The sequence below is a fragment of the Oncorhynchus nerka genome, linkage group LG14 (assembly GCF_034236695.1).
Source record: "Oncorhynchus nerka isolate Pitt River linkage group LG14, Oner_Uvic_2.0, whole genome shotgun sequence".
Lineage (NCBI taxonomy): Eukaryota > Metazoa > Chordata > Actinopteri > Salmoniformes > Salmonidae > Oncorhynchus > Oncorhynchus nerka.
The window spans coordinates 66,736,528-66,750,616 of NC_088409.1; the positions used below are offsets into that span (position 1 = coordinate 66,736,528).

At 43.3% G+C, this 14,089-nt stretch overlaps 1 protein-coding gene across 1 annotated transcript; it reads right to left on the bottom strand.

Annotated features, from left to right (window-relative positions):
• Positions 1-6,311: 6,311 nt before the first annotated feature.
• Positions 6,312-14,044, bottom strand: kctd14 (potassium channel tetramerization domain containing 14). Its single transcript, XM_029646897.2, has 5 exons — positions 13,905-14,044; positions 12,888-13,118; positions 12,601-12,735; positions 12,137-12,289; positions 6,312-6,962 (listed from the first exon to the last, which is right to left on the bottom strand). The coding sequence occupies exons 1-5, from the start codon at positions 13,956-13,958 to the stop codon at positions 6,807-6,809; spliced, it is 729 nt and encodes a 242-aa protein (XP_029502757.1). The 5' UTR covers positions 13,959-14,044; the 3' UTR covers positions 6,312-6,806.
• Positions 14,045-14,089: the final 45 nt, after the last annotated feature.

The window sequence follows — 14,089 nt, forward strand, 5'->3', positions numbered from 1 at the left end:
GAAAACTGAAAACATGCTCTTATTTGCAGTGAGGTTTGGAACTCTTAACCAATTTAGCCCCTGGTGATGTCACAAGGCAGGCCAAAACTCCATCCCACCAAGAAACAGGCTAAAATTTCAGGCGGTCTTTTCAAACAGCTCTTACACTAAAAGGGCAAAATCATAATTTTAACAATATTATTCCAACCTCAGTGTGGAAACATATAAAACATAGGCAAATCATGTTTGACTGCACTAGGCCTTTAAAGATATCCTCTAGAATTTTTGAAACCTCCCGCTTTGGGCTGGATGTGTAAATGTGCACTTCATACATGCATAATCTATGGACAGAATTACCGCCTTACCTTAAATTAGCCATGAAATCCATTGTTTGAATGTTACTATTTTACTGGAAGCTGTGCTGCGCCCTTATCCCGGCATTTCCCCCCACATGGCCCAGACACCTAGCAATTCCTGTTCTAGCTAAGGAGCTTCAGCCCCTCGCCATTTGAGTGAAAGACAGCAAGATGTGCACACACAGCAGATCAAGAGAGAGCAATGACGTGGTGCACATACAGTATTTGACATAGTACGCAATTTCTGGGGACCACTTTTGGCTCGTGAGCACTACTTTCAAAACTACTGGCTAAAAAGTATACAAAAAGTATATAATAATCTCTTTAAATGGCATGAAAAGAAGACAAAAAGTATCCAAATGCATTTGGTGTGTCATCATAGTGGTCTCTGACTTCTGTTCAGAATTGCTAAGTGATAAACTTAAAACTTTAAATGCTGAATTGAATGTCATTGAGAAAACAGCTTTCATGTATTTTTCGCAAACGACACCATTCTGTATAAATCTGGCTCTTCTTTGGACACTGTGCTAACAAACCTCCAAACAAGCTTCCTATTTCGCAACAAAGCCTCCTTTACTCATGCTGCCAAACATACCCTCGTAAAACTGACTATCCTACCGATCCTTGACTTCGGCAATGTCATTTACAAAATAGCCTCCAACACTCTACTCAACAAATTGGATGTAGTCTATCACAGAGCCATCCGTTTTGTCACCAAAGCCCCATATACTACCCACCACTGCGACTGGTATGCTCTTGTTGGCTGGCCCGCACTACATATTCATCGCCAAACCAACTGGCTCCAGGTCATCTATAAGTCTTTGCTAGGTAAAGCTCTGCTTTATCTCAGCTCACTGGTCACCATGGCAACACCCACCTGAAGCACGCGCTCCAGCAGGTATATTTCACTGGTCATCCCCAAAGCCAACACTTCCTTCGGCCGCCTTTCCTTCCAGTTCTCTGCTGCCAATGACTGGAACGAATTGCAAAAATCACTGAAGCTGGTGTCTTATATCTCCCTCTCTAACTTTAAGCATCAGCTGTCAGAGCAGCTTACTGTACCAGTACACAACCAATCTGTAAATAGCACACCCAACTAGCTCATCCCAATATTATTACTTACCTTCTTGCACCCCAGTATCTCTACTTGAACATCATCATCTGCACATCTATCACTCCAGTATTAATGCTAAATTGTAATTATTGTCACTATGGCCTATTTATTGCCTACCTCACTACTCTTCTACATTTGCACACACTGTACATAGATTTTTCTATTGTGTTATTGACTGTACATTTGTTTGTGTAACTCTGTTGTTTTTGTTGCACTGCTTTGCTTTATCTTGGCCAGGTCGCAGTTGTAAATGAGAACTTGTTCTCAACTGGCCTACCTGGTTAAATAAAGGTGAAATTAAAAAACTTTCTGAATTTAAAATAATATTTTTTCTCAAAAGTATGTGTAATGTTACTTATTCAAGTGTTTTTATTTATCAGACTACAGTTACTCCCCAACCCTGCTCACAAGCACACATCGAATTGTACACACATGCACAGACAGATGGCAAAGTAATTTAATACTCATACATATAGTAGACACTAAAAAGTACATTGAAATGCACACACACACACACACAGGTAATACTTTACTTGATTATAGATTGGCATTCATAAAACTATTCATGATGTCAATTTTCTAAATAAAATCAGAACGTAACACAGAATTAGTTACCGTAATAACTTTTCTGCTTATTATGTCATCAGGGGGGTATTACGTTATCAGGGGAGTAGCAAATGTTTATGAATAACTTCAACCAATCATGTATTAAACTTACCAAAATCAATATTTCTATGTATTCTTTCCCTTATTTTGATGGACATGGAATAGTCCCAAAATTGCAAAACCCATCAATCTGGCACGTCAGGCAGGCTCAAGCAAACGCTCAAATTATTGGAAAGATTTAAAATACTATGTTAACCCAGATCTGGATGACGCAGAACTAAACCTAGTGAGTAACACCACCCAGCTCAATCCCACCAGATATTTCTACTATAAAAATAATGTGATAATAATAGCAATACTGTAATGAAAACAGAACTTTAAATTACATGTGATTGATGCTGTATTAAATAGAGCCCGCACACGCATAAGCTCCACGAGGTACCTTTATTCACAAACAAATAATGTTTTGATCCTGAAAGGATCTTCATCGGGTATTTATTTGGTATGAAGGTTATTATGAATGATACTGCAATATTCATGGTTATGAATGATTTTATGAAGGCAGGAGCCTTTACGTCGAGAGAGGGACAGTTCCTTAATGTATTGGCTGTATAATACATTCAATGGCTACATTAAGGATCTGGCAGTCTCTCCCTCTGCCAGATCATAAACTAAGACCCACTGGCTGGCTGGCGAGACAAATTCAGACGCGAATAAACAGATAAAACTATTAAAATACAGTCCCCGGATTGACCTTTAAAATATGATTTAGCAATTATTATGCATTAATTCAGTGTTTCATTGTAATACATGACTTGTATTTGAAACTGGATTAAATACCAGTGCTACTGCTTTTTATCTAAATAATTAGCATACGATATACAGGCAAACTGTAAATGGCAGCAGTAAGCTAAATCTGTAAGTGTGTGTGTCGTTGTCCGTTTTCTCAGCAGCAGCTGAGAAAACATTCACACCAGCAGAACCAGTCGGTTAATTTCACACATTTAGCAGTCTACCTCAAGAGCCTTTTTCTGAGCCTAACTTTTTTGGCACCATCGTTCAGTTTTTTTACAATCCATGATCTGGGCTGACTGATGACAGAGTCAGAGTGGGTCTCTATGCTGATGCATGTTTGACATTTTTGAGAGTCCGCAGTTCAGCCATTCAGAAAACTGGACCATCTTGATCAGGTAAGTGCAAAAATCGTTTGCTGAACTACAGTGCTGCATGTAGCCTAGAGGTTATAGGGGCGGGCCAACAACCGGAGGGTTGCTGGTTTGAATCCTTGGTCTAAATGGAATAATCTGGTGGATGTGAACCGGCAAATGGAGAGCTGTTGGCATTTTATCCTAGATGCCAACTCCTGCTGTTATGCGCTTGAGCAGGGCACAACCACAAAACAGTTCCAGGGTGTAATCTGTTTGTATCTCGGGGGAGCTAACGCAAGTCTTCTGGTCTCACACAAGATAAAAATCCACATGCCAGTGTGGTTCACCAAATGGCCAAACAGCCGCTGTGACGCTTCTAGACCCATCTGAGGACAGACTAGATTTAACCCAGGTCTCTCGAAAACAGTCTACCACAAGATCCCAAGCAAGGTTACTCATCATGATACACATTCTGTTGTATGGTGTCAGGGGTTAGTTACTGTGATAGCAAAAATACAAGTTCCAGCTGAACAATGGCTATGGCCAGCATTCGACATTTAAAGGATTGAGCCACTATCTGCAGCATTTACTTTGAATGCGATCTTTGCAACAACGGTAACATTGCCTTTAAAATGGTGCAGAGAAGGAAATGGGTGATCGGCTTGAATCCTGGCCTAAGTATTTTGGCAAAGTTCCATTCCACTGATGGCATGAATGGCTGAGCAACAGCTGTGTTTGTGAGACAAGAGTCCGGATGGTTAGAGCAACAACCAACGTCTTGCTCTATGACTCTCACAACCTACACAAGAGTCGTTAGAAGCAGTGGTGGGAAAAGAACCCAATTGTCATACTTGAGTAAAAGTAAAGATACCTTAATAGAAAATTACTCAAGTAAAATACTACTTGAGTAAAATTATTTGGTTTTAATTATACTTAAGTATCAAAAATGTCAAATTCCTTACATAAAGCAAACCAGATGGCATCATTTTCCAGTTTTTATTTTATTTTACGGATAGCGAGGGGCATGCTCCAACACTCAGACATCATTTACAAATGAAGCATGTGTTTAGTGAGAATGACAGATCAGGGTCAGTAGGGATGTTCTTTTGATAAGTGTGTGAATTAGGCAATTTTCCTGTCCTGCTAAGCATTCAAAATGTAACAAGTACATTTGGGTGTCAGGGCAACTGTATGAAGTAAAAACATCATTTTCTTTAGGAATGTAGTAAAGTAAAAGTTATCATCAAAAATATAAATAGTAAAGTAGAGATACCCCTAAAAACTATTTAAGTAGTACTTTCAAGTATTTTTACTTAAGTACTTTACACCACTGGTTAGAAGTTAAGGGATCATTCTACATAGAAAATCATAGGAAACCCCAGGACACAATGTCTATAATAAGCTCAGATTGTGGAGTTTGCGGCATCAACTGAGTTGTCACAGTCACTACTTACAGCATTCATATCAATTAAATTTATAATTGACATTTGTCAATAAACTCATGAAAGCAAATTTTGTTGTGTCCTACTTGTAACCTTGGTGGTCCCCCCCAAAAATAATAATTGTAAAACACTTCATTGGGAGGGTAAATATAGAGTGCCTTTGGAAAGTATTCAGATCCCTTTACTTTTTCAAATTTTGCTACGTTACAGACTAAAATGGATTAAGAAAAATTATCCTCCGCAACAAACAATAGCCAATAATGACAAAGCGAAAACAGGTTGAGAAATGTTTAGCAATTGTATAAAACCATTTTAAAATGTATTTACATAAGTATTCAGGCCCTTTGCTATGAGACTCGAAATTAGTGCATCCTGTTTCCATTGGTCATCCTTGAGATGTTTATTCAACTTGATTGGAGTCCACCTGTGGTAAATTCAATTGAGTGGACATGATTTGGAAAGACACATACCCATCTATATAAAGGTCACACAGATGACAGTGCATGTCAGAGCAAAAACCATGCCATGAGGTCAAAGGAATTGTCCATAGAGCCCCGAGACATGATTGTGTCTAGGCAGAGATCTGAGAAAGGACACCAAGAAATGTCTGCAGCATTGAAGGTCCCCAAGAACACAGTGGCCTCCATCATTATTTAATGGAAGAAGTTTGGAACAACCAAGACTCTTCCTAGAGCTGGCCGCCCGGCAAACCTGAGCAATCGGGGACAAGGGCCTTTGTCAGAGAGGTGACCAACAACCCGATGGTTGACCCTGACAGAGCTCCAGAGTTTCTCTGTGGAGACGGGAGAACCTTCCAGAAGGACAACCATCTCTGCAGCACTCCACCAAGCAGGCCTTTATGGTAGAGTGGCCCGACGGAAGCCATTCCTCAGTAAAAGGCACATGACAGCCCTCTTGGAGTTTGCCAAAAGGCCCCTATAGACTCTCAGACCATGAGAAACAAGATTCTCTGGTCTGATGAAATCAAGATTGAGCTCTTTGGCCTAAATGTCAGGCATCACATCTGGAGGAAACTGGGACCATCCCTAGGGTGAAGCATGGTGGTGGCAGCATCATGCTGTGGAGGGTTTTTACAACGTCAGGGACTGGGAGACTAGTCAGGATCGAGGCAAGATGAACGAAGCAAAGTAGAGAGAGATCCTTGATGAAAACCTGCTCCAGAGTATTCAGGACATCCGACTGGGGTGAATATTCACCAGGACAACAATCCTAACCACACAGCCAAGACAACGCAGGCGTGGCTTCTGGACAAGTCTCTGAATGTCCTTGAGTGGCCCAGCCAGAGCCTGGACTTGAACATCTCTGGAGAGACCTAAAAATTGCTGTGCAGCGACAGTCCCCATCCAACCTGACAGAGCTTGAGAGCATCTGCAGAGAAGAATGAGAGAAACTCCCCAAATACAGGTGTGCCAAGCTTGTAGAGTCATACACAATAAGACTCAAGGCTGTAATTGCTGCCAAAGGTGCTTCAACAAAGTACTGAGTAAAGAGTCAGAATACTTATGTAAATGTGATATTGCTGTAGTTGTTTTGTATTATAAATTAGCAAACATTTTGAAAAAACAGTTTTTGGTTTGACATGCTGATTTTTGCTGGGGTCTCAGGATTGATAGGGTTAACCAGTGTTACACACCTTCAAATGGGGGGGATTAGATACATAAAACAGTAAATATGTATGAAAATACCCTCAAATAAAAAAGGTGACAGTCTGTACTGTCGCCTCATATAAAACATTTGATCTCAAATCCAAATGCTGGAGTATAGATCCCAACTAAACGTTTTAGCTTCACTGTCCAAATAAATACATAGGGGAGCGTACATCTATACATACACACCTCCATAGAATGACACATTAGAACTTCAATATGATCCAATTATTTTCTAAATAGATTCTAATATAATAGGATCTCTGTGCACGTCTCTGTCTGGTAACGTGAAGGGTGAAGTGAGCACTCATACAGTCCCCCTCGTGGATTTAAAAGGAACGGACTGGTGTAATAAATATGGTGGAAAGACCTTCCAGACTTGGTAACACAAATCAAATGGTTTTAAATGCATGAGGGTGAGTGCACACTTCTGGAGAAGGGTAGAGAATCAGAAGGCCGCCATAGATGTTCTACACCACACACTTGTCATTCTGTTACCACCAAGTGAAGATGAGTTTGTACAGGAAGCCATCATTGGTCTTGAACAAAAAGCCTCTGTCTGAGCTGTGAGGCTCGTATCTCACTTTGTATCCCCTGGCCTCTACATCCATCTTGATGCAGTCCAACAGGTCAATGGCAGTCGGAGGGGCCTGTAGGGACACAAACACACACAATGAGAGAAACATAACTCAAGGTTACTTGCGTAACACATGTTCTCTGCCTAACCCTGGTTTTCTGAGAATATGAGTGAGAATAATGTCTCACTATGGGATTCACTGGATAGGCAGATCGCTACGGGGGAACCAATCACACAACGTTGGGTTGTGTGACAGACGGCGAATGAGGTGTCCCTCACGCTTTATAAGGCATCACTGCATTTCCCTGCTCGCACATCGCACCAATATTCTCAAAGAACCGGGGTTACGCAATTAACCTGGAGTTAGCTCTCAAATACTTGATTCGATGTCTCACTATGGGCTATGCCCAACTCCCGTATCACGGTCCGACATGATCAATCCTCAGGATCCGACACTGAGGGCAGTATGCGCCAAAGAAAGGTGCAGTGACATGCAGTCGGTAAAACCTCAAATGTATGTGGGGTCGCCAGTATAACAGCCTCCACTATCCAATGGGATAGCCACATCTCAAAAACACACCACTAGTTCCATAGTGTAGAAGAGACACTGACACTCTGGATAGTCTCATTGACTCGGAGTGGAAAGCTTGTCGCATTCAGATTCATCCTCTCATGGGCCAGGCCCAGAGGGCAATGGTTCCTGGGGCAGGGTGGAAAATCTTGTTCGCTTGGGCCAAAAGATCACTGGGTAATGGTAGCTGCCAGAGCTGGTTGTAAAGCAGGAGGGTGATCTCTGGCAACCAGAGCTTCCCTGGCTGTCGAGAGGCTCTAAGATGAGGGATAAGCCTTGTTCAATCACTCTACTTAACAGAGAAAAAAACCCAAGATATCACCCTTGCAGTAAAGCAGTGTCTGGACCCGTCTTGGCCCTATTCCGGGGAGGAAGGTTAACAACAGCAAAAGTATCCTCAGCTGCTCGCTCCAGTAAAAGGAGGTAGAGCGGGCAGTGGCCCAACTGCGTGAGCCAAGCGCAGGGTTAAAAATAAAAATAAATAAAAAAGGGATGAGGAGAAAGCCTGAGCATTGTGGACTTGGGAGTACCAGATATCAGGCGACAGAGCCCCAGACAGCTAAGGGTGCCGGGAGAGCGGACTTCCTGGCTGGAACCTGAACAGGCGCAAAGGGGAGAGTATAGGGGAGGAGGGCGCTTGGGGGTAAAGTGCAGATTCTCCATGAACGTGTGCTGCTGCAAAGGAAACACACTAGCGGTCAAAAGATTTAGAATACTTACTCATTCCAGGGTTTTTCTTAATTTTTTACTATTTTTCTACATTGCAGAATAATAGTGAGGACATCAAAACTATGAAATAACACATATGGGATCATGTAGTAACCAAAAAAAGTGTTAAACAAATTCAGATTCTTAAAAGTAGCTACCCTTTGCCTTGACAGCTTCGCATTTTCTCAACCAGCTTCATGAGGTAGTCACCTGGAATGCATTTCAATTAGCAGATGTGCCTTGTTAAAGTTACATTTGTGGGAATTTCTTTCCTTCCAGTTGTGTTAGGTAGGGGGTATACAGAAGATAGCCCTATTTGGTAAAAGACCAAGAACTGCTCAAATAAGCAAAGAGAAACAACAGTCCATTATTACTTTAAGACATGAAGGTCAGTTAATCCGGAAAATTTAATCAAGAGCTATGATGAAACTGGATCTCATGAGGACGCCAGAGGATTGGAAGACAGAGAGTTACCTCTGCTGCAGAGGAGAAGTTCATTAGAGTTACCTGCCTCAGAAATTGCAGCCCAAATAAATGCTTCACCGAGTTCAAGTAACAGACATCTCAATATCAACTGTTCAGCGGAGACTGTGTGAATCAGGTCTTCTTGGTTAAATTGCTGCAAAGAAACGACTACTAAAGGACACCAATAAGATGACTTGCTTGGGCTAAGAAACACGAGCAATGGACATTAGACCAGTGGAAATCTGTCCTTTGGTCTGGAGTCCAAATTTGAGATTTCTGGTCCCAACCGCCGTGTCTTTGTGAGATGCGGAGTGGGTGAACAGATCTCCGCATTTGTATTTCCCATCATAAAGCATGGTGGAGGTGGTGTTATGGTATGGGATGCTTTCCAGGTGACACGGTCTGTGATTTATTTAAAATTCAAAGCACACTTAAACAGCAGGCTACCACAGCAATCTCTGCAGTGATACACCATCCCACCTGGTTTGGGCATTGTGGGACTCTAATTTGTTTTTCAACAGGGAAATGACCCAACACACCTCCAGGCTGTGTAAGGGCTATTTTACCAAGATTTAGAGTGATGAGTGCTGCATCAGATGACCTGACCTCCACAATCCCCCGAGCTCAACCAAATTGATACGGTGTGGGATGAGTCGGATCGCAGAGTGAAGGAAAAGCAGCCAACAAGTGCTCAGCATATGTGGGAACTCCTTCAAGAATGTTAGAAAAGCATTCCAAGTGACTACCTCATGAAGCTGGTTGAGAAAATGCCAAGAGCATGCAAAACTTTCATCAAGGCAAAGGGTGGCTACTTATTTGGTTACTACATGATTCCATATGTGTTATTTCATAGTTTTGATGTCTTCACTATTATTCTACGATGTGGAAAATAGTAGGTTGGTCGACCCCTCTTGCCCACCTTAGGGAGGTTAAGAGGGCGGAACATTGCGGCAAAAGACTGTTTACCCCCAGGGTTACCCTGGTTCAAGTTTCGAACCTGGGTACTGGCAGTCTGCTGTGTTGCCAGGGGCTTTGGTCCTTCAAAACCAGCTTGTTGCCCCATCTCAGCTGTGAGGCTGGGAAGGATAGTTGCAGGAACCAACAAGCGGCAACAGAGCCCAGGTCTGCCAGATGTCGTCGCCTTCTTTCATACAAATGTTACACTTCTGACACACGGCAGCGGGACAAAACCACTCCTTGCGTGTTACCGGTGTATAGAGTAGGCCCACTTTCTATTTGTCTGTCAAGCTGGACAAGCTTAACCAAAGTACCCTCGCTCTCACCACTCATGGTACAACCACAGCCTTAAAATGTCCAAATTCATTTTTTTCCCCACCTCCTACAGTAACTTTTTGCTGGTAAGCTAGCAATAAAGAGGTCACGTTGAGTGCTCGGACTGAGGCTTTGTACGTCTTCTGAAGAATGGAGGCAGATTAGCCCTCCTTTCCAGAGAGGGAGGTACCGGCGGTGTTAGTAACACAGGTCCATCATCTCCCTGAGGCACGCTAGTCGAACATCTCATTCCAAAATCATGGGCATTATTATGAAGTTGGTTTGCTGCTATAAGAGTTTCCAATCTTCTGGGAAGGCTTTTCACTAGATGTTGGGATATTGTGGCGGGGACTTGCTTCTATTCAGCCACAAGAGCATTAGTGAGGTTGGGCGATTAGGCCTGGCTCACAGTCAACATTCCAAAGGGTGTTCAATGGATGAGGTCAGGGCTCTGTTCAGGCCAGTCAAGTTCTTCCACATCGATCTCGACAAACCATTTCTGTACGGACCTCGCTTTGTGCACAGGGGCATTGTTGTGCTGAAACAGGAAAGGCCCTTCTCCAAACAGTTGCCAAAGTAGGAAGCACAGAATAGTTTACAATGTAATTGTATACTGTAGCGTTAAGATTCCCCTTCACCGGAACTAAGGGGCCTAGCCGAACCATGAAAAACAGCCCCAAACCATTATTCCTCCTCCACCTAACTTTACAGTTGGCACTATGCATTGGGGCAGGTAACGTTCTCTTGGCATCCGCCAAACCCAAATTTGACCGTCGGAATGCCAGATGGTGAATCGTGATTGGGGCGGCAGGGTAGCCTAGTGTTTAGAGCGTTGGACTAGTAACCGGAAGGTTGCAAGTTCAAACCCCCGAGCTGACAAGGTACAAATCTGTCGTTCTGCCCCTGAACAGGCAGTTAACCTACTGTTCCTAGGCCGTCATTGAAAATAAGAATTTGTTCTTAATGGACTTGCCTAGTTAAATAAAGGTAAAATAAAAATCGCTCCAGTCCAATGGCTTGTGCGCAGTCTTAGGCTTGTGTGCGGCTGCTCGGCCAGGAATCCCATTTCACGAAGCTCCCGACTTACAGTCCTTGTGCTGACGTTGCTTCCAGAGGTAGTTTGGAACTTGGTAGTGAGTGTTGCAACAGAGGACAGACAATTTTTACGTGCTACGAGCTTCAGCACTCGGCGGTTCTGTTGTGAGAGATTGTGTGTCCTACCACTTCATGGCTGAGCGGTTGTTGCACTAAGAAGTTTCCACTTCACAATAACAGCACTTGCAGTTTACCCAGGCAGCTCTAGCATTTTACAAACTAAGGATGCCACGTTGAAAGTCACTGAGCTCTTCAGTAAGGCCATTCTACAGCCAACGTTTGTCTATGGAGATTGCATGGCGGTGTGCCTAATTTTATACACCTGTCAGCAACGGGTGTGGCTGAAATAGCAGAGTTCACTAATTTGAAGGGGTTTCCACATACATATATAGCATAGTTCACTAATGCTGTTTACCATGCCATTTTTTGTTGTTGTTCCAGTCTATTTAACGGAGTGTGTCTGCCATAGCCAGTTGCTATTGCATTGGTGTCTATGATCTACTTAGTTCATTGAACCAGAATAAATAAATAAAATTGTGGGGTGTCTCGCTTCCTCTTCAGTCTCTGGACCTGTATCTCAGCCCCTTTCATGTGTTCCAACATTTCTTTCTACAAAAAGTTAATTAATTAATGCATCTTGCAAAAAATTAAGGCTACATGAGTGTAGACCCAATGACAATCTGAATCCATAACCTCGCCACAAATGGCGTCGGGGTTGTGTGGAGCTGAAGCTCATCCTCGGCCGGTGGATTTGCAGTGACGAAACAAACGAGTGAACGTAGGTTAAAATAAACGAGAAGGGAGCTAGTAACACTGCCGCTGTGCAAGTATGAATGCTAGTGTGGTCAGCTTGCTTTCCAGCGAGCTGACCAAGTTAGCTTATGTTTTGCAGCGTGGGCTAACCAGGTCTCGATAGCTAGCCGTGTAACACGTTATGTGACTGGTTCTTCCGTAGTGATCCTCCTATCCAGCAAATCCCATCGTGGGACATCGAAACGAGTATTTGAAAGAGAAACCCCAGCACCATTTAAAGCCTACTTTTCCAGTTGAAAGTGCCTTTGTGGCATCAGTAGTAGTCATATACATAAACTATTAAGTACAGGTACACACACTGAAACACAAGTACAGTTACACACCTTCCACGGTCCGAACCGCACCACTTCCTGTTCCTCCAGGTTGTTGACGGCATGGTCATAGCGACCCAGGTCCTCCTCGGTCCTCAGAACACAAACGATGACAGCAGAGTGACGGGCTGCGATGGCTTCTGCTCGGGCCACTCTCACCAACACCTGGTAGTCATATAACAGTGACCAAAAATAACATCTCATATTAATTGATATCAGTTATTTGACAGGGACGATGTAGAGGCAGTCTATTTTTAAGGAGTGGGTCAGTCCCACTCAATTCACATTTGTTGTGTTTACTGGACAGGATAGATAGAGTAGATGGGCGCAGAGAGAGTGCTAGAGCACTGGGTCGGATTCAAACTCATACTCGCCACAATAGTTCAATACATGTAATCCAGAGACAGCGGCTTAGGCTGCTGGATCACCCCAGGCATTAGGTATTGTTATTATATCGCTAGGTATTGTTATTGTACCTCCAGGTTCTCCAAATAGTTGGGGACCCTGGAGATGAACTGCTGCCTCCCCACTGTTTCTCCAAACAGCTGGGCTGAGTCCTGCAGCTGCTTCACCAGGGTTCTGACGTCATAGTGGAGCGCCTCCTGGTAAACCTGTTACACACAACCACACGTAGGACTCACATATTATGAAGTTTCGTAACTACTGGGGGCAAAAGATCTCAGGGATGATGACAATGCATGATGGGCTACCTCATTGGTTCAGGGTTCCAACATATGGGCTAGTGTGTGTGTTTGTCACAAACCTCCAGAACACTCTCTGTGGGCAGGCGCTGGGTGCGTAGGAACTGAAGAATGGCTCCGAAGTGCGTCCCGTCGCGGTCGATGAAGTAGCGTCCCTTGGCGTCGGTGGGCAGTTTGGATTGCTGACCACTACTGAACATGAAGGCCAGCTGGGAGTCAGGGTGTTTACGCAGCGTAGACAGAGATGTGGTGAACACATGACCACCCACATTCAGCTGCACTACAGAACAACTCTGGGGACAGGGAGACTGCTAAGGTTAGGTACAGGGAGGGATATAGGTTAGGGTTAGAAACTGTTAGGGAACGGGCTAGGAACGGAGTATGGTCAAGGCCCACTTCACATCAATGAAGCACAAATAAACATTCAATTCATTGTTTCAAATAATATATTTAATTATGTGATGAAAGAGGTAGGGACACCACCTACATAACAATGTGGCAATCAGTCAGCAGGTCCATTTCTAAGCGATTTGTCTCAAGAGGTGGACTGACTCAGTGTGAGATAAGGAATCGTCCAACTGCTACACGGTAGATAAATACTGTCGTCTCAAGGATGTGCCTACCTGCCTGGTCAGCAGAGCAGCAACACCCTCCACACTTGTCAGTATGAGAGCCAAGAACTTATAGTTCTTAGAGTAGGAGTGCTATTCTAGTAGGAGTACTACTCTAGGAACAGGTCCCCCGTATAATCATAATAATTATGATATAAAAGGCTAAACTGTTCCTGGAGCAGCACTCCTACTTTGAAACGCTTCGTGAATTACTGGCCCAGATTTGCGTGAGATCGTAACAGTGTAGAATACACATGTCATCATAAGGCTACTATTTTAGAACAAACTGGTAAATCGGTGACAAAGCAGACTGTATTCATTACCTTGAGAGAACATTTTGCCTACTTTATACAGTCTCAGGCTGAAGGTAATCGAAAAGCTGAAGAAGTTAACAAATAAACAACTTCCTCCAAACATTCCAGATGCTTATACTGAATGACTAGTTCACAATGAACACTTTTTTCTTACCTGTAGCCCCGGAGAAGACTGTTTGCCCGGCGATCTGGAGTCTGGAAGACTCATTTTCTTTCCTGACTGTTGTGGGAAATGTTTTGGATGATGTCAACACGTCTCGCTCGAACAAGCTCAAGGAACAGCAAGTGAGGGGATTCGATTAAGATGGCCCGGTTCACCATGTAGGAGGAGTTTAATGC